Source organism: Trichechus manatus, unplaced genomic scaffold (assembly GCF_000243295.1).
Source record: "Trichechus manatus latirostris isolate Lorelei unplaced genomic scaffold, TriManLat1.0 scaffold00017, whole genome shotgun sequence".
In the NCBI taxonomy this organism is placed as follows: domain Eukaryota; kingdom Metazoa; phylum Chordata; class Mammalia; order Sirenia; family Trichechidae; genus Trichechus; species Trichechus manatus.
The window spans coordinates 5113539-5134783 of NW_004443953.1; the positions used below are offsets into that span (position 1 = coordinate 5113539).

A 21245-nucleotide genomic window follows, 5' to 3' on the forward strand; every position below is an offset into this window, starting at 1 on the left:
AAATAGTGATCTTGCTGCCAAATTATTCGATGAATGAGATGACCCAAACATGAATAAATGAGAGCAAAGAACAGATTTTTACTGACAAGGCTTTAACTCTTTTAATTATTCATCCTTTAAAATGTACTTTGGACCTTAGTCCTCTAGCCAATTTCCAAACTCCCACACTAGAGAGTAATCTTTTTATGTTCCCACAGCATACTGCATAGCACTAAGGAGTGCTGGTGGTGCAGTGGTTAAGTACTCAGCTGATAACCAGAAGGTAAGTAGTTTGAACCCACCAGCTGCTCCATGGGAGAAAGATGTGGCCGTCTGCTTCCATAAGCCTTGGAAACTCTATGGGGCCGTTCTACTCTATAGCGTCGCTATGAGTCAGAATCGACTCGATGGCAACGGATTATCATAGTACTTACCATGTTAAACTGAATCTGTTTCTCTATCAGCCTTCAAGAGTCTATGAGCTCTCTGAGGGCTGGGATAACTTCTTACTCACTTTAGTGTCCCCAGGGTCTAACACAGTACCTGGTTTATCAAAGACCCTCAATAAATGTTTGATGAACAAAACAGATCTGAGTTCTGGTGTCTCTTTTCACCAACTAGTTACATGGCTTAGGGCAAGATAATTAGCTTCCCTAAGAGACAATTAGACTCACTTACCCGAAGAAGACAAAGTTTTGTCCATCACTAACATTCTTTGATTCTATTGTGAAAATATTAAACTAGTCCTCACAATTTCTGTGGCACACTACTAATTTCATTTAAAGCACACTGCTTTTATTGTATATGTACTGTTATATATATAATATATATTATCTGTACTATTATATATTTTTTCATATATGTATATGAATATACTCACATAGAGTGGGCATCAGATTTGATCGAGACTACTCTCAGTGACCAAATTAATATTTGAATCACATTCTTTATAAGGCCGAAGTCCATGCCCCTTCCACTGTACCCAATCAAGAAGAAATTAGATATGTTATTCTGGGAGAATTTTTTTCTTTTGTTTTCTTAAAGGAAAACTGAAAAAAATTTCCTTAATTTTCTGGCTAGTGGCTTTGGATTAAAATAAAAAGCAGCAGCCCAGAAAAAATTTGTCAGTTGAGTGTGACTTGGAAAGTACATGCTTTTTTAGCTGACAGTCAATAACTGGTAGTATTTGTTATCTATTTGGAAGAAAGACATGGCAATCTACTTCCAAAAAATCAGCTACTGAAAATCCTATAGAGCACAGTTCTACTTTGACACACGAGTCGTCATGAATCAGGGTGGACTCGACTGCAACTGGGAGCTGGGGTTTGTTATACTGGCTACATTTTCACATTCTGTATGTTCAATCATTGCTTTGCGTTGAACCATTTTCCCTTAGTATTTTTTCTTAAAAATTCTTACACACATGTACACAGACAGATCAGTTGACAGATAAATTGAACTGCAGAGAAAAAAGTTTGCCATCTTCAAGCCCAGATAGCCAGGAAGATAAGAACATACAATAGTCAGGGGTAGGGGAGGCAACAGATGTCTTAGCTCAAACTCACAATGAAAAAAACAGAGGTGAAACAGGGTGGGGAAGAATACCTTTGAATATCTGACTATATTAAGTTCTTTCTATCTTATATTTTCAGTCAAACACTTACTGGAGATGGGAGAAAAGTACAGAAAATTGAGATGCTTTCCACAAGTATGACCAAAACAGATCTGGAAACCAAAATGCACTACTAGTCAAATATGTAACAACAAAAAAAGTGTCAAAATAGAAATAATAAAGAAAAATACAGTTTTATTAAGAACTCTACGAAGTCAATGCTTTGAGGCAGCACATAGTAGAGTCAAACATATATGGAGATTCAAATGCCAGCTATGACATTTCCTAGTTAACTGTGGATATGGACAAGCTGTTTAACCCTTGCGGGCCTCAGTCTCTTAATCTGTAAAATGGAAACAACAATATCTTCTCTTCACAAGATTATCTTTAGAATTAAGTGAAAGAATGCACATTAAGGGATAAGTACAGTGCTTGGCACAGGGATAACAACCACTCTGTCATTCATAGGAAAAGAAATGTACTTTTTTTAGGCGAAATGCTGACTCTTTTGATGATCAAGTAATAAATGTAACAGGTTTACAGTATCATGTCTTAAACCGATATGTTGCAATTTTGTGAGTATTAAGACCAAACCCTATCTAAACCCAAAGGTTTGATTAAGAACATTAAGTCCATATTCTCTGATTAAAGATTTTTTGTAAGCCAGAAGGGCCTATGGGCCTCTTTTCCACACAACCTTAAAACTGCCTGGCTCAATCTCAGAGCCTCTTCTCAGGGGGTGTGTGCGTTTGCGTGCGTGCGAGATAAAGCTACCCTAGAATATCCCATGGTGTCTGCTCCTGATCTCTGCTTTAGTTCTTTTTAAAATAATATCTTCCTATCTTTATTTTGAAAGATTCAGTTTTGGCATGCTAAATTTGGGCATATTCCACATGTGAAATTCTTTTATTGAACTAAAAATGAACACATTTTTCTCTTTTAGCTTAGTTATTACATAGAAATGGCTATTTAACAACTGGTTATATTTCTTTATGCAAAGCTCACCTACCAGAAAGCATCAAAAGAATAAAATTTATTTGCAAGCTAAATGGCAACGGTTTCCAAAAATCTATATTTTGGGTTTATTTTTAAACCCAGTTTTAAAGAGATTAAAGAGTGTTAGACGACTTCAATGTTCCAGTCAAGACCCTCTGCCCAAGAAATACTGATTTTTAATTAGCAATTAGGAGATTACTGTCCCATATTAGTCCAACCTAATCACACCCTGAGTTGTTTCTGGTCTTAGACTCTCCAAATTAAAGAGTCTTTGACAAATTAAAATAATACTTGTAAAAAATATTAGGTTTGCTTAGGATCTCCTTGTATACCCTTCCATGACTTAAAATATAAAACCAGAATATTCTTTCTGTGATCTCAGAAAATAATGAGGTCTTTAAAAAGTAGGTACAATAAAACTAAAAATCTCCCTTTTCATATGAAAGCAATAACACTGTTTTATAGATAGATTAAATATTTGCTATTAGCAACTCTAAAAACCGTTTTTAACTCAAACAGCTATTTCACTGTATCTGTGTAATAAATTAAACAATGCATGTTCTCCTTACTAAAGCAAAGCTCAGTATCTATTTCTGACAGATCATCTTTGGGTGAAAAAGATTTTAAACAGACTATTTGCTTAGTTAAAACTGCAATTTTATTTGAAGACTGCTACATATTTGGTATGATTTTTTTTTTTTTAACTATTGCAATGAGATTCTCACTGTTGGAGATCAAGTTAAAGCATATGAGCATGGTCAGCTTTTAATTTACCTCAATAGGGAGAAAACAGATATAATCAAACTGATAGCTCTACCTAAACATATTCTTTATGACCACCTACTGCACCCACAAAATTGGTTTCAAGAACTCCATCAAGTAGTCCTACACTACTTATAGGAAATAATTTGATACAAGCAAGGCATAATAAAAGTGAGAGAAAACCTGAGAAAATGGAGTACTTCTTCCAAAATATTACAAATATTTACTTCTCCCAAATAAAAGATATTACTTTTACTTTATGCTGGACTTAAATTCACAGGGAAAGTGTCTTAGATTAGCTGTATCCACTTTCTTTAAAAACAAACAAACAAACAAACAAAAACCCACTACCCCTTCTTCTAGAGGGACTGATTGGTTTGCCCACTGAAAGTCCTGTTTCCCGGGAACGTCAGTCCCAGGCAAACCTAGATGGTTGGTCACTGTATCTACTTGCGAGAATTATTTATTTATCATCAAAATAGCTTTAACTGCCACCATTAGAAACAGCAGTTGTATTGTAAAAGTTTACTATGCAGTGTCTGAATAAGTTTTATAACATTATGAATAAAACATTCCAACTAAGAAAATTTTTCTCAAATTACTAGTTTCCTTCCCTTAAATTAAAATTATAGTGAATCATAATCCAAAGGAAAAAATATATATTAATTTCAAGGTAATAAAAATGGTTATAGAGAGTTTTCAATCTTTTAGTCAAAAAACATTTCTATGGAACAGAAGTAATGACAAATCATCTCTCCTGTCCATTACTGGGTATATGTATATTTACCAAGATGAACCTTTAGAGCCTCCTTAAGAAATACTCTGTGACTTAAAACCTAGCTGAAGGAAACTATAAATTCATACACTGTTAGAACTGAAGGGACATTTAAAAACAGTATAACAGAAACAGATTGAGAGTGCTTAAGGGTCTAAGAACACACTATTTGCTACCAAGCCAGAAGAAATTTAAAGGATATAAGCAGTTACAATTTAATTTAGAAATAAAAGCTGTTCCCAGGTACCATCTCAGGTGCAGTAACCGTCGGCAAAAAGTAAAACTATCCAATGATGGAAAATTCTTTCACTTAATTTTAACTTCGAGGCATTTAAACTATGTTAAGGCATAAAAAATGGATTAACAGCTGATGTAAATGATAATGACCACTTTTTAGATTCCCTGCATTCTTTAAGTAAAAAATACATAAGAAATTTTTTGAGTTACTAAATCACTGTGTTCCCAAAAAGAACAAAGGAGGCTAATTAAAAGAAATAAGGAAAAAAAAAAAAAAAAACGGATAAATAAAAATTTTTCAAGTGGTAGGGGAAAGCATTTTAAAAGGATAATACTTCTTTTGTTTTCAATACAACTCATATGTGTTTTTTGGACTTTAATCTAAGCTAGAATTCTTAGCTCATAATTAAAAGAGTCATAATATACCTAAATGAATTCATATGTTTCACCAAAAAATATTGAGTTAATACCGATAACATGAAAAAGATAACTCAAAGCTTTTAAACTAATTTTCAAAGATACGGCTACTACATCCATGCAATGAAAAAGCAACATTACACTACCATATTTCTTCTGTCTCTTCAAGTTTTTTTTAAACAATCTTTATTAACAGAATAGTAATTTATTTCCCAAATTAAAATACCCTCTGACTTAATTTTCCTTAAACTACTACATAAATGATAACTTACATTACAATATTTAATAGCAAATCTATAGAGCTACAATACAGCATGTTTAAAGATGTGATGAACAGCATATTTAAAACTATTTTAAAAAGAGGTCAAGTCTGACCTCTGGGCCATGAAGCACTACGTTAACAGCTCTGCAAAAAGAAAAATGATAAGGTATGAAATGAGTGCTCAGAAACTAGGAGCTTATCAGTTAGAGTGGGATTCAAGCCTGTAAGACAAACTGCTCAGCAGGGCAAGTCACCTTCCTGCTGTGATGAGGATACAGTTGAATTTCCAATGCCACTGACTATCTCCCTCATCATGTCTTCTAGTCTCGTTATCATCAGTCAGTGTATGGTTTATAGTTGCAAGGCATCTACCATTTATTCTGAATACGTTTTGTCAAAGACGCCAACTAGGATAATTATGTTTGTCCTTTAGCTGAGAACTTACTGTTAATAACAAGAAATCTTTAAAGGATAGGTACTAATAGGAACTATTGTGCACTGACTCTTCATTGACACAGAATTATGATCCTATCTCCAGTTTTTAAAAAGTAAGCTAAGTTTGTTATTTAAATCATTTTAATAGCTTGCTTGGTCTTTATAAATAAAATCTGTATCATAAAAATTCAGCCATGCCTAAAAATTGTCTTTAAATGCATACCTGAACACTGATGGACTTTTTCAGGAGTTCTTCTACAAAGTTCCAATTTGATTCCATTTGTCTCTAGAAAGGAGGATATATTATTATGTCAAAACTATTGCTCTTCATTACACGTATTTAAAATTATGGTATAGTAAATTAAATGTGAAGTGCAAACATTGTCTTTATCATCAGACATCACTGCAATTTCTTGAATGTCTAATATTACTTTGGCAAAGAGTTATTCAACAAACTTGTTAGAAAAAAATTTTACAAGTATTCTAAACCAATATAAACCTCACCAGAAGTTGTTTTATTAAACAGGGGTGCTTTTATAAAATTATAAATGCTTTAACAAATACTTAATTTTTTCTATTAGATATAATCTAACAAGAAAAAAAACTTTACATATCTATAGTATTTTTAGAGCTTTTATGCTCTGGGTGTTCTTCCTATTCTCCCCTGTTCTGCTCTTCACTCACTGGAGGTGTTTTCCTTCATTTTATGTGTAACAGCCCCCCCAGACATCCTACTCTAATAAACAAAGCAACTAAAAATTTTATACAGAATAAAAGAAAAATTTATACAGTGCTACCTTATTTAGCCAAAGGTCACTTATCTAGAAATCTCCACTATCTAGAAGACTCTTCACACTGAGGAAGAAAGCCAAAAGGAACTTTCACAAAGCCAAAATACTTTTCAAAGGCTAGGTACTGAAAATAATTCCACTATTCCAACAAGAAAGCTCAGAGAACCTTCTCATAAGATACTCTGCTTGCTTGACAATCATTTTTAATGGTCTGAATATGTGGTTACTAGTCAAAAGCCAGACAGCCTCCAAGAGGAATCAAGTAACAAGTAGTTTACCCCCTCCCCACAAAAAAGGCACAGAAAGTAACTGTAAGACCTCAAAAAGCAAAGCCAGAGGCCTTAAAATACAAACAGCCCCACCACTCCCTACTATCCTTGTTATAATAAATATGATGACCACAAGATGAAACCAAATGATCAATAAAGGGTTAAAGTGTATTCAATATTTTTTATTTTAAAAGGGTGGAAAATGCTCATGTAATTGCTAAGGAGACTAAGTCACTAAATACATATTTCCTTAATAAAGATGCTTAGTGACTCTGACAGCCAGCCTCAAAAGATAGCCCCAATGATCCCTGCCTCCTTATATTCATGCCCTGTGTAATCCTCTCCAACACTGTAACAGGATTGGTCTGTGACCAATGGAATATGGCAGGAGTAATAGTATGACACTTCCAAGATTAGCTTTTAAGACACTGTAGTTTCCATCTTGATAGCACTCTCTTTCCTCTTGGATCACTTGTTCTGGGGGAAGCCACGTGTAAATGTCCCAGGAGAGGCCTACATAATAAGTAACTGAAGCCTCCTGCCAATGTAAGTGAGCTTGGAAATGAATCCTCCAGCCCAGACTGAAGTCCCTGCTGACAGCTTGACTGCAACCTCATGAGAGACCATGAGCCAGAACCAGCCAACTAAGCCCATCCTGGATGCTTTACCTTCAAGAAACAGCAACTACCGTGGAAGTCAGCACAACTGGGCTAAACCAAAGCTAAGATGTTTCCTGAACACAACCAAACACTTTGAGGGACAGAGTAGCAGAGGCGGGGGTCTGGGGACCATGCTTTCAGGGGACATCTAGGTCAACTGGCATAACAAAGTTTATTAAGAAAATGTTCTGCATCCTACTTTGGTGACTTGGCGTCTGAGGTCTTAAAAGCTAGCAAGTGGCCATCTAAGATGCATCAACTGGTCCCAACCCACCTGGAGTAAAGGAGAATGAAGAACACCAAAGTCACAAGGAAAGTATTAGCCCAAGAGACAGAAAGGCCACATAAACCAGAGACTGCATCACCCTGAGACCAGAAGAACTAGATGGTGCCTAGCTACCACCAACGACTGCCCTGATAGGGAACTCAACAGAAAGCCCCTGATGGGGCAGGAAAAAAGTGGGGTGCAGACTCAAATTCTAGTAAAAAGACTAGACTTAATGGTCTGAGACTGGAGGAACCCCAGAAAGCATGGGCCCCGGACTCTCTGTCAACCCAGCACTAAAACCATTCCCGAGGCCAACTCTTCAGATAAAGATTAGACGGGACTACAGGACATGGAGTGATACTCGCGAAGAGTGTGCTTCTTAGCTCAAGTAGATACATAAGACTAAATGGGCAGCTCCTGTCTAGAGGTGAGATGAGAAGGCAGAGAGGGTCAGGAGTTGGTTGAATCAACTTGGGAAATCAGGGGTGGAAAGGAGGAGTGTGCTGTCACGCTATAGGGAGAGCAATTAGGGTCACATAACAATGTATGTATAAATTTTTGTATGAGAGAGTAACTTGAATTGTAAACTTTCACTTAAAATACAATAAAAAAAAAACTACGTGAGATGTTTGTTATTTTAAGTTGCTAGTTTTTGTTATGCAGCAATAGATAACTAACACACTTTAGTTATTTTTAGCGAAAGATTTATTGACTTCTTAGAATAAATGTATGTAAATAAAGCGAGAGCAAAACATTTATCAGGAGAGAAAGTGTGTAGGAGAGAAAGTGAGTAGAAAAGAATTTGGCCTTGCCCAAATAGTCTGGCCTTTGCCCTGGCTTCTGGGAAGTGGTCTCTGGGCCCTTAGAAGTTACACCTGATAGGAGTTTGTTTCTTGGGGGTTTTGGGTCATATTGGATAGTCTAACAATGTGATTAGCAAAATAGTCTTACGGTGGAAGCTGGCCATAGCAGAAAGACAATGTGACTTGGAGTGGCGGCTTTGGGTCACGATTTCAATCACCTGGAGACTAAACTCAGCCACATGGGTAATCGATCAATCATGCCTAGGTAATGCAGCCCCGATAAAAACTCTGAACACTGAGGCTTGGACGAGCTTCTGTGGTTGACAACACTCTGTGCGTATTGTCACAAATCAATGCCGAGAGAGAGTAATGCAACCTGACTCCACAGGGAGAAGACAAGGGAAGCTCCATGTTTGCTATTTCTCCTGGACTCTGCCCTATGTACTTCTTCCCTTCACCGATTTTAATCTGTATCCTTTCCCTGTAATAAACCATAACTGAGTATAATAGCTTCCAATGAGTTCTGGGAGTCCTTCCAGTGAATTATCAAACATGAGGGTGGTTTTGGGAAACGCCTGAACCTGCAATTGGTGTCAGAAGTGAGGGAGGTCTTGGGGCCTGTGCCCTCAGATTTTGTAGTTGGCCTTAAAACTCTCTCAGAAAGGAAATAACTTCGTTCTATCAATACTATGTGTACACTGTGTCAGGCTCTTTACTTTTCACTTCCTCATGAAACATTTTCCCATTTCACAGATAATGCAAATTAAGTCTCAGAAAAGTCACGTACACAGTCAGAGCATGGATTCAAATCTAAGTTGGTGGGGCCCCAAAGCCAGTGTTCCTTCCGTTATACCATCCTATTAGTAACTGATTTTCTTCCTAGCTGGCCTTCCCTGCATTTCAGCAGTTCATTTTTTATATCACTATTTTAAAAACTTCACCATTATTGCCAAGTGAGCAGGAACATGAGAGAGTAGATGTAATTCAAGTTTTAGCTTTACAATTTGATAGTGTTAATGAGTTTATTTTAATTGTTCTGCTCTACCAAGGTATCTGAATCACAAGAATTACAGATAAGCAGTGCGATTCTTACCAGAAGAACTTCAACTATATGTATCAGTATTGTGACTAAAATATAAAACAAAAATAAATCTTAATTCAAAGGGAAGAATAACAACTATATCATGTCCAAATCAAATCTGAATAATATGTATAAAAGGAATACAGAGTTTTCTGAATTTCAACAGAAAAATTTAACGTCAGCAGCAGCTACGACATTTTTTTCTACATACCAAGTTATACCGAACTTAATTCCAACTGATAAAATGGAGATAAGAAGTCATCAATTTGGGGCACATTTTGTATTTCTTATACCACTACCAAAACTAAGACACTCACTTAAAGATTAGTATAGGTGATATCTTCACCAGGAATATAAAATAGATCTCCCCTCTCCACTTCAGCAGACTAGGTAGCCTGGTACAACTCTCATTTTAAGATTATATTTCACATTTTTATCTAGTCACCATTCTGACGTTTCAAAGATGAGCATCAGCTAGCCTGACTGCCTGCGCTATGTTCTGGGCAGGGAGAGCAGTGTTAAACTGACCCCTGCAATGCCCAAAAGTGATTTTACTCTCTGAACACTATTTGGTTTTTAAAATAGGTAAGTGGGATTGTGAGAGGATAACACATTCTCATCTAGGTTGAGAGAAAAGCATTAAACAGAAATGTATGAAAATCTAAAGCCTCTAGTATGAAAAGTGAGATATCATAATTTCCTAATATGCCTATACTAAGAAATTGGCTAGTTTTGTGATTTAAATCCACATATAGCAAAAGTCCAAGTTAAAGAAACTTTCAAAATAAAAAAAATAATTAACCACATCTGAAACCTATTTAAAATGTAAAGATTTCACATTAACCTTCAGGGCAAAGCAGTTCACATTTAAAAACTGTAACATCTCCACGGTTATCACAGGACTAGAGGCACTTCTCTGCTGAAGAACATATGAATAACCATTATTACTTAATATTATCTCTCACACCAGATTACTCTTTAATGGAACGAAGCATGCTTACTGCACAACCATTTTCTTATTGTAGTTGGCTATGCTAATACATCATAAAGGGGAAAAAAAAAATTAGGCAATTTTAAAAATTCTGATCTAAATATATCCCAGATCCAAACTAACATCCTATATAATCTCTGAAGAAATGAGCCAAAATGCCTTTACGTTCATAGGTTAGAATGACCATATAATTTATCAACCACACTGAGATAGTTTTCAGAGTAAAAGGGGAAACTAACCAGATAGGACGTGGGAACTACAGGCATAAACTGGGACTGTGCCTGGAAATTAGGATACATGGTTACCCTCACTCAAAAAAACCAAACTTGTTGCCATGGAGTCGATTCCAAATCATAGTGACCCTAGAGGACAGAGTAGAACTGCCCCAGAGAGTTTCCAAGGCTGCAAATCTTTATGGTAGTAGATTGCTACATCTTTCTCCTGCAGAGTGGCTGGTAGGTTCAAACTGCCAACCGTTTGGTCAGCAGTCGAGCGCTTAACCACTGTGCCACCAGGGTTCCTTTATGGTTACCCTACCAAGGACCTATTCATAAAAGAAAACACTTAGGAGGACCCCAATATTAACCGTATTTAAGTGGTAAAGAAAGGGTGGCAATTAACCACTGCATACCTCAGTTTCTTCACCTGTAAAATGGATATAATTATCACCCTTTCACCTACTTCATAACACTTCACTGAGATAAAAAGTGAATTGTCACTGTGAAGTGTTAAATACTTTGTAAATGCAATCAGCTGAAGGTATCACCCCTAATAAAAACAATTATTAACTGGAGAGGTTGAGTTTTTCTTTAAAAGCCTTTAAGAAGTCTTAAAAATATTGGGAGTTTTTTGTGGACTTGTGAATAAAGGCAAGGTTTATTTTACATAGACATACAAACATATATATCCTCATTATTTTTATACAAAAAGTTCTTTTTTCAAATCATGGTAATCTTTCCTTTTAAAACCTTCTACGTAATTTTAAAAATTAAGATTTTAAAAAATGTATGTATCCTAGCAAAAGAAAATCAAACAGGAACTGCTGACAAATATTCAAAGGCACAGGTTATGCTATTTTAAACACAGACAATTTATTTACTCTGTTGAGTCAAAGCTAATAAAAGCAATAACCTCCACTGGAGTTCTCTGTATGAAATAGAAGAGTGATTTCAGCAATGCAATTGTGGTGGATATACCAATGCAATTCAACATTACAACAGTAATATATATTAATGGGGCCAAATTACCTACCACGCTGGGAGTATCTGTGGGTCAGTATCAACCACTACTGAAATATACCACTGACTCAAATATGTGTTAATGCAGTTCCAGCAAGTATTAATAACCTAAAAGCATGCTCCCTGATGCAAGGGGCAGTATAATCTTTCATATGTATCCTCTCATCAGCACCTATTATTATGATATCACACTATAAGAACTTGAAAGTACTTAATTACCACATTGACATACATTTACCAAAATTAGAAATATGTACTTGGAGGAAGAATGGTTGGAAGGGAAATAAAAATGTTTATGCTAAGACCTTAGAATTTTAGGTAAATTTTTTTAGTTCCTTTAATGTTGTTTCAGTATTCTAGTAATTAAAAGATGTGAAACATTACCATATCAATACACAAAAATACTTAATAAAAGGGCTACTATAGTAATAATGGCAATTGCTAACATTTACTGAGTGTTTACTGTGTATCAACATGGTAAACACTCATGTATAGAAACAAACAAGACACTACGCTCTATGAGAAGACCATTCTATTGATTTCTTTCAATAAACTGGTAGAATGCTTAAATACACTGATACGGAGCTGTGTATGAACTTCTCAGAGTACTTTCTAACTTATTATTTCACTTCATCTTAGAATCCCTTTTTATTAATAGGGGATCATTTGGAGGACCTCCTGAGGTTCTTTCCAGTTCTATGATGCTATATAACCCATTGTCGTCGAGTCAATTCTGACTCATAGCGGCCCTATATATGTCAATACTAACTGACCCTCAGATTTCATGAATGATTTCTCAAAGTTGGCTCTGTCCAGTCTTCCAAAGAGAGGAAAATCTGTCAAATCCATCAAGATTTCACAAAACAATGATTCTCAAACCTGGTAGAGGATGAAAACCAAGGAATTTTTAAAAACAAGGAATCCCAAACTCTACCCCACATCTGTGAAATCAGGATCTCCAGAGCTGAGACCTAGAAATCTGGCTTTCAAAAATCTTGCAGGCCGGTCTGATGGTCAGGCTATTTGGGAACACACTTCCATAAAAAAGACAAATTTAAAAAGCACAGACACACTGAGCTTCAGATTCTAGATGCCTATTTTATGAACTGATGGGCTGATGTAAAACTACAGTATTATTGATTTCTAAATGTGAGAGAAATTATATAAAAATATGCTTTAGATAAATACATCTACCAGCTAGTTTTATTCAGACGGATATTTAAGTAACACTGTAAAAAAGTGTTTCTAACTAGAAATTGACACACTAGTTAACATCTGTCTTCTATTTGAAGGAAACTTCCCATTGTTTAATAAATTAAAATATCTTTGCAAAAAGCTCCCATAAAGAAGTGTTATTCTGAAGAAATAGTTTATCAGTAACTATTCATAAGAAACAATAATTCATTTCTGGAGACATATGCTTTCCCTGTGGCAATCTTATAGATTTTAGAACGAGAAGGAACCTTTGGCACAATGAACCAATCCGATCTCATGTCTTTTGGATGAGGAAACAGATGCCCAAAAAGATTTAAGTAATTTACTGAAGGTCACAAAACTACTTATTAGCAGAGCCAAGACTATATCCCAAGTCATCTACAAGTTATTTTTCTTTAAACAAACAATAAAAACATGAATTTTAACACTTTTCAAAATGTTTACAGCAAGGCCTACAGCTTCTAGACTCAGAGGCTGAATTTATCTCTGTCGTATTATGATAGAATTTTTGTTGTTGCTTCTGCTCATTTACTTTCTAATCAGTCTACAAACAAATACATATTAATTGATAATGTAAGAAAGTTTAAAACAAGATCTTACCATTTCATCTGGTACTCCATGGCGATCAAACTGGTACAATGATGCTAAATGAGTAATAATCCACCAATTAAAACCGAATGGATCCCTGGACTGGATTACAGGCACAGGTAGTTTCCGGTCACTTGATTTTTCAAAGAGGGTTTTAAGCAGTTTATTCATCCAGTTCCAAAATGACTGTAGAAATAGAGGCAACATGATTCAGTTAAATTAAGATGAAGTCCCAATAACCTTTGATTTAGGGGTTTCCTTCCATTTTTATAATAAAATACAACGAAAAATACAAAAGAGAATATAAAACACATATACACAAGAAATAGTAATAAAACTACCCACGTTAAGAATTAGAACATAATATCTAAAATAATAAAGTATCTAGAAATATGTTTAATCAGGGAGGTAGAAGACTTGCACATTGAAAAGTATAAAACATTGCTGAAAGAAATTAAAAATGACCTATGTAAATAGAAAGACATCCCATGGTCATGAAACAGAAGCTTTAATATTGTTAAGATGTCAATACAACCCAAAGCTATCCATAGATTTAATAAAATCTCTATTAAAAGTCAAAGCCACATGCAAAAGAATGAAGTTGGACCCAAACATCACATCATATGAAAATTAACTCAAAAGATATCAATGATCTAAATATAAGAGATCAAATTCTTACAGGAAAAATAAGGGTATATCTTCAGGACCCTGTTTTTAGCAATGGGTTCTTCTTAGATACGACACCAGAGGCAAAAGGTGCAACAAAAGAATAAAAAGATAAATTGGACTTCATAAAAATTAAAAACTTTGGTGCAGCAAAGGACATTATCAAGAAAATGAAAAAACAACCTACAGAGTGGGAGAAAATATTTGGAAATCATACACTTGATAAGAGCTTAATATATAAAGAATATATAAAAAACTATAACTCAACAACAAAAACAGGAACAACTTAGTTAAAAAATGGGCAGATGACTTGAACAGTCATTTCTCCAAAGATATACAAACGGCCAATAAGCATATGAAAAGATGTTCAACATCGTATCATTAGGGAAATGCAATTAAAACCACAATGAGATACCATTTCACACCCACTAGGTAGGCTATTACTGGGGGAAAAAAAAAAAACAGAAAATAACAAGTGTTGGTGAGGCTGTAGAAATTGAAACCCTCATGCATTGCTGGTGGAATGTAAAATAGTACCATCACTGTGAAAAACAGTTTGGTTCCTCAAAAAGCTAAGCACAGAATTACCATATGACCCAGAAATTCCAGTCCTAAGTGAACACCCAAAAGAAAAGAACACAGAGACTCAGATATTTGTTCACTGCAACAATGCTCACTACAGCATTATTTCCAATAGTCAAAAGGTGGAAACAAGCCAGGTGTACATCAACAGATGAATGGATAAACAAAATGTTGTACATACATACAACGGAACAGTAGTAATGAAATCAGAATGAAGAAATGAGAAATGAATTTCCAAAACATGCTAAGACATATATGACTTTGAAAACATTATGCTAAGTGAAATAAATCAGACACAAAAGGGCACTGAATCATATACTTAAAAATGATTACAAATAGTAAATTTAATGTTATACACACACACACAAATATATAAAAAAAAGCAAACCAAACTAAACCCATCGCTGTCAAGTCGATTCTGACTCATAGCGACCCTACAGGACGGAGTAGAACTGCCCCATAGGGTTTCTGTGGCTGTAAAAGCCTTTATGGGAGCAGACTGCCACATCTTTCTGCCGTGGAGCATCTGGTGAGTTCCAAAAGCCTACCTTTTGGTTCGCAGCTGAATGCTTTAACAACTGCGCCACTGGGGCTGAATATATATATATATATATGCTGTTGTTATCAGATGCCATCAAATTGGTTCCAACCACATAGTGACCCCAAGTACAACAGAACAAAACACTGCCCAATTTTGCACCATCCTCAAAATCCTTCTGTTTGACCCCATTTTTGCAGCCACTGTGTCAATTCATCTCGTCGAGGGTCTTCCTCTTTTTCACTGATCCTCTACCTTATCAAGCATGATGTCCTCCAAGGACTGGTCCCTTTTCATAACAGGTTCAAAATATGTGAGACAAAGTCTCGCCATCCTCGTTTCCAAGGAGAACTCTGGCCGTACTTCTTCCAAGACAGACATATTCGTTCTTCTGGCAGTCCACGGTATATTCAGTATTCTTCACCAACACCATAATTCTAAGGCATCAATTCTTCTTCAGTCTTCCTTATTCATTGTCCAGCTTTGGCATGCATATGAGGCGACTGAAAATACCACGGCTTGGGTCAGGCACACCTTAGTCCTCAAGTTATACCTTTGCTTTTCAACACTTTAAAGAGGTCTCTTGCAGCAAATTTGCCCAATGCAATGCGTCTTTTGATTTCTTAACTGCTGCTTCCATGGGTGTTGATTGTGGATCTAAGTAAAACGAAATCTTCGACAGCTTCAGTTTTTTTTCTGTTTTTCATGATGTTGCTTAATAGTCCAGTTGTGAGGATTTTTGTTTTCTTTATGTTGCAATGAAATCGATACTGAAGGCTGTACTCTTTGATCTTCATCAGGAAGTGCTTCAAGTCCTCTTTTTTTTCAGCAAGCAAGGTTGTCATCTGCATATCACAGGTTGTTAATGAGTTTTCCTCTAATCCTGATGCCCCGTTCTTCACACAGTTCCTCTTCTCAGATTATTTGCTCAGCATACACACTTGAATAAGACGGTGAAAGGATACAACCCTGACGCACATTTTTCCTGATTTTAAACCACGCAGTATCCCCTTGTTCTGTTTGAATGACTGCCTCTTGTTCCATGTACAGGTTATGCACGAGCACAATTAAGTGTTCTGGAATTCCCATTCTTCACAATATTATCCATAATTTGTTATGATCTACACAGCTGAATGCCTTTGCATAGTCAATAAAACACAGGTAAACATCTTTCTGGTATTTTCTGCTTTTAGCCAAGATCCATCTGACATCAGCAATGATATCCCTTGTTCCATGTCCTTTCTGAATCCGGCTCAAATTTCTGGCAATTCCCTGTTGATGTTCTGCTGCAACCGCTTTTGAATTATCTTTAGCAAAATTTTACTTATGTGTGATATTAATGATATTGTTCGATGATTTCTGCATTTGGTTGGATCACCTTTCTTTGGAATGGGTACAAATATAGATCTCTTCCAGTCGGTGGGCCAGGTAGCTATCTTCCAAATTTCTTGGCATAGACGAGTAAGCACCTCCAGTGCTACATCTGTTTGTTGAAACATCATCAATTCCTGGAGCCTTGTTTTTCGCCAATGCCTTCAGTGAAGGCACTGGCAAAAGTATATATATAACCACAATAAAATATAGAAAAAGAATCAGAATATGACTAGTACTTTAGAAAACCCCTAGATATCCTCACAATCACATCTCCTTCCTCTTCCATTGAGAGGTAAATACAATCCTGACTTTCATGATAAACTATTCCTTTGGTTTTTAAATTTTGCCACATATGTATATAAATGTAAGTATATTAAGACAGTCTCTGCATTCTCAATTTCTCTTAACCACACTTTCATATTTTCTACCTTTGTCTCTGTGTTGTACATAATTTCTCCAGTCTTAACTTCTAGTTCACTAGTTCTTACCTCATTTGCATCTAATCTATGGTGGAGCCCATGAAATGAGTTTCAAATAACAATTATTACATTTTTCATTTCTGTAAGTTCTGCTGTTTTACCACACTTCTAAATTTTTATCCCGCTCATTTTCAAGGTTGGCTCTTTTACCTCCAAGCACATCAAATGTGTTTTTTTCAATAGCCCGTGAATGGTAGCTTTTTATTCAATAATAGGTAAAAATACATAAATTTACACTTGGCAAATTTAGTGCTAAAATAATAACTCAAAATATATATAGTACTTGTAAATCTGTGAAAATACAGATTCATTATTAGAATCAGATAGCAGCAACTAAGCCCCAAATTGTAGAAAATTGGGAAATTCAAAAATCCATCAAATGCCTAAATACTTTTTCCATATACCACAAACCACTTTTAACATCATTTCATAATATATTGTTTGAACTTACGTCAGCTTATGGGTATTTTTCTTCTTCTACAAATAGCAAATCTGCTCCTGTAAAGATTACAGCCTAGGAAAACCTATGGGGCAATTCTACTCTGCCCTATAGGGTTGCTGGGTTGTTATGAGTTGGAGTAGGCTCAACAGCACAAAACTAACCAAAAACACTGAAAATAAAATAAAATCCCATTCTGAAGATCTGACTCAAAATAAACTGGGAAAAAAAAACCAAAATAAAAGTCCCATCTTCTCCTTCGTGCTCCTCTTCCTCCCTCCTTAAAATGTTGTAAAATTGAGTAATGTAAAAAAAACCCATTGCCTTCGAGTCATATATTAATTCTGTATCCTCTAATATGTTTCCTGAATTGCTAGAGGGTATTAAACATTTTAGTTTAAAAGACTCCTGATAGAACAAGACAAGTATTTGGGAAAATAAGAGAGTCAAACCTTGTACTTCTCCCACATGTTTTGCATTACTCATTTTAGGCTTAAAAAGTTTAGTTTTTACCAGTTGCTGTTGACTTGATTCTAACTCATGGTGACCACATGTGTGTCAGACTAGAACTATGCTCCACAGGGTTTTCAATGGCTGATGTTTGGAAAACAGATTGTGAGGCCTTTCTTCTGACACATCTCTGGGTGGACTCAAATTGCCAACCTTTCAGTTAGTAGCCAAGTGCATTAACCATTTGCACCACAATCCAGGAACTCTTAAAAATTTAGTCGGTACACAGGACCTCAGTTAATCTCTTTTGGTGGCTGTTGTTGCCTTAGTATAAAGAAAGAACTTACAGTATTTTTACGCAAATAATGTGTGCCTTCTACGTTTGTTTGCCAACTGCGCCCGCCCCCCATGAAGTATTATCGTAAGTGCCACTATGTCAATTTTTTCAGTGGCACTTATGAAAATACCTGGGGGGGCGGGGTGGAGGGTAAGGATGGCAAACAAACATAGAAGGCACACGTTATTTGCATAAGCATACAGTAATAAGATTTTCCTTAATAAACTCAATACAAGAGAATAACTAATATATAAATTTCCCAACTTACTTCTGAGAGAGACCATTTACTTCTATGGTCTAGAAGATGAATGAGTAGAACCCATAATTCTTTAATGCATGGACATGAACAATGGTGACTCATTAACGCTTCTGAAGGTCTAATCTGTGATAAAGAAGGAGAATGAGGTATTCATAAGAGACAGCAGCCACACCTCTCTCAAAATGTTTTAAAAGAATGACTTAGATGACTTAAAATTTATGCTCAATTACATAAAATTGTTTATAAAAAAGTACTACTTAATTAATTTTAAAAATACATTTCCACTTTACATCCAAACGTACAGAATGAATTTTATTTCCAACTTTAAAAATACCTCTGCTTTAATCATCTAATCCAGTGCTCAGCAAACTTCTTCTTTAAAGGGCTAGATTGTAAATATTTTAAGCTTTGTGGGCCACACAGTCTGTCAACTCTGCTACTGCACAGCAAGAGTAGTTATAGACAACAGGTAAACAAATGGACAAGACTATGTTTCAGTAAAATTTTATTTACAAAAACAAGTGATGGGCTCAATTTGGCCTAAGGACCACAGTTTGCTGACACTGATCTAATCCATCTATCACAATAGAGACATCCAATGAAAAGATTAAAAAGTAAATTTTGATTCACTGTAGAGTATAAAAAAATTTTAAGACAGATTAAATAGAAATATTAGAGATTTATAAGGATTAAGCAATTTCTAAATTATTTACCATTGTTTAACAAAAATATCCTCAATGGATATTTCTAGATAACATAGAAACCGTATACTATATTTGCAAGTATAGTGAAACTTCTAAAATTTATAATGTATTCAATATTTCACACATATTACATAGACCTAACATAACACACAGCAAAAATAATAACTATTAGGATATTACATTATTATATTCCATTGATCTACTAATTAATTTAACTGTAAACATAATGACTAAATTCAAAAGATAGTGATAGGAAATGCATAAAACACAATCTAAATCTTAAAAAGTTACAAATCCCGATTACCCAAAAGTAGGGTTTATGTGTATAATCTGAAATAAGTGATAATAATCTATAAATATTCATCTCCTGAAAAATACGTTCTGGGGCACCTTTAAATCATTAACCGTTAACATCCTATGATAAGTGCATTTTAGTAAAAATATGTAATTTCCCTTGTGATTCTAGATCCTTTGTGAAAATAAGCAAACAAAAACTTCCATAAATTTTATAAACTAACTTCAGTTAAATATTCATTTATTTTTATATAACAGCAATAGAATAGGTTATTAGAGACCCGGACTCTCCTGTTTGAAGAAAAGTTAAACTTTCAGTCAAGATCTAAACATCTTGCTTGTATTTATTTTTGACAACATGGGAAAGCCTTTTTTTTTTTTAAATTATTTTTTAAACAGCTTTAAGACACTAATTCTGGCCAGTTTTAAATGTTCAAATCAAAACTCTTTTCCCAGATAATATTAAATAAATATAAAATTAACAAACTAACCATTTTACATTAAATTCTTCCAAATTAAACCACATGCATTAAGGATTGACTACTGCCACTAAGTTTCAAAAATACAAATAAACTCTTAAAGTATTACCTTGTCATACTTGTTGAGTGACAGGCTTATTAAATCACAAAGGAGATTTTCACAGTGTTCTTCAAACAGACTGACACTGGTTAAATTGTCACCTGCCAGATTCATAAACTGATGACCATATACAACATGTTCTGAAAATGTAATAAAATAAATCATATTTAAAACTAAAACAGATTTTACTAATTTAGAAGGAGAAAATTGATCGCATACCTTTAAATTAACTTACTGAACAAAACTACAACATAGTTACTTTTTGTTATTTTGCAAATAAAAGTGAAATTTGAGTACAAGTACCTTCTTACATGAATACTGATAAACATCACTGTAAAAAGTTTTCAACTCTTCCAAGTATCATTTAGTAGACTTTTCTTAATGTCTCTTTTAAGAGCATCTATACATCACTTAAAAAAAATAAAAGGAGAACACTAGAAAATCTTCACTCATGTTTCCAACCAACAAAGCCTTTAAAACATTATTCTTTTAATAACTACAGATACATTGATCGCATGTAATTTTTTTATGGCATAAAATAAATAAAATCACGGTGATATCGAAATTTGTACTGATATCAGAGTAAGCCTATCTGACTACTGCTCTAAGGAAATATTATTTGAAATAGCATCCATAGAAGGGAGGAAATTATATATGTGTATCTTCATGTTTGTTTGTATGTATATACGTAAATGAATATACACACGCACGCATATATATGTATATATATTTATGAATTCATTGAAAAGCAAGTATTGGAGAACAACGATGAACCCGCGAAATAGCTCAAAACATGAATCAATCTGGAAGGCATTATGCTGAGTGAAATCAGTCAATCGCAAAAAGACAAATGTTGTACGAGACCACTATTACAAGAATTCAAGAAAAGGTTTAAACACAGAAGAAAACATTCTTTGATGATTACGAGGGTAGGGAGGGAGGGAGAGGGGAATTCACTAACTAGATGGTAGATAAGAATTATCTTAGGTGAAGGGAAGGACAGCACACAATACAGGGGAAGTCATCACTACTGGACTAAACTAAAAGCTAAGAAGTTTCCTGAACACAACCAAACACTTCGAGGGACAGTGTAGCAGGGGAAGGGGTCTGGGGACTATGGTTTCAGGGGACATCTAGGTCAACTGGCATAACAAAGTTTATTAAGA

General features: G+C 35.0%; 1 protein-coding gene across 1 annotated transcript in view; it reads right to left on the bottom strand.

Moving 5' to 3' along the window:
- MMS22L (MMS22 like, DNA repair protein) overlaps positions 1–21245 on the bottom strand; it is a 133493-nt gene that overhangs the window by 96716 nt on the left and 15532 nt on the right. The window contains exons 8-11 of the mRNA XM_023727574.1: positions 20089–20219; positions 18512–18625; positions 13391–13564; positions 5699–5761 (exon numbers count right to left, since the gene is read on the bottom strand). Of these exons, the coding sequence (XP_023583342.1) occupies positions 5699–5761; positions 13391–13564; positions 18512–18625; positions 20089–20219 (482 nt within the window). The remainder of the gene's footprint in view (positions 1–5698; positions 5762–13390; positions 13565–18511; positions 18626–20088; positions 20220–21245) is intronic.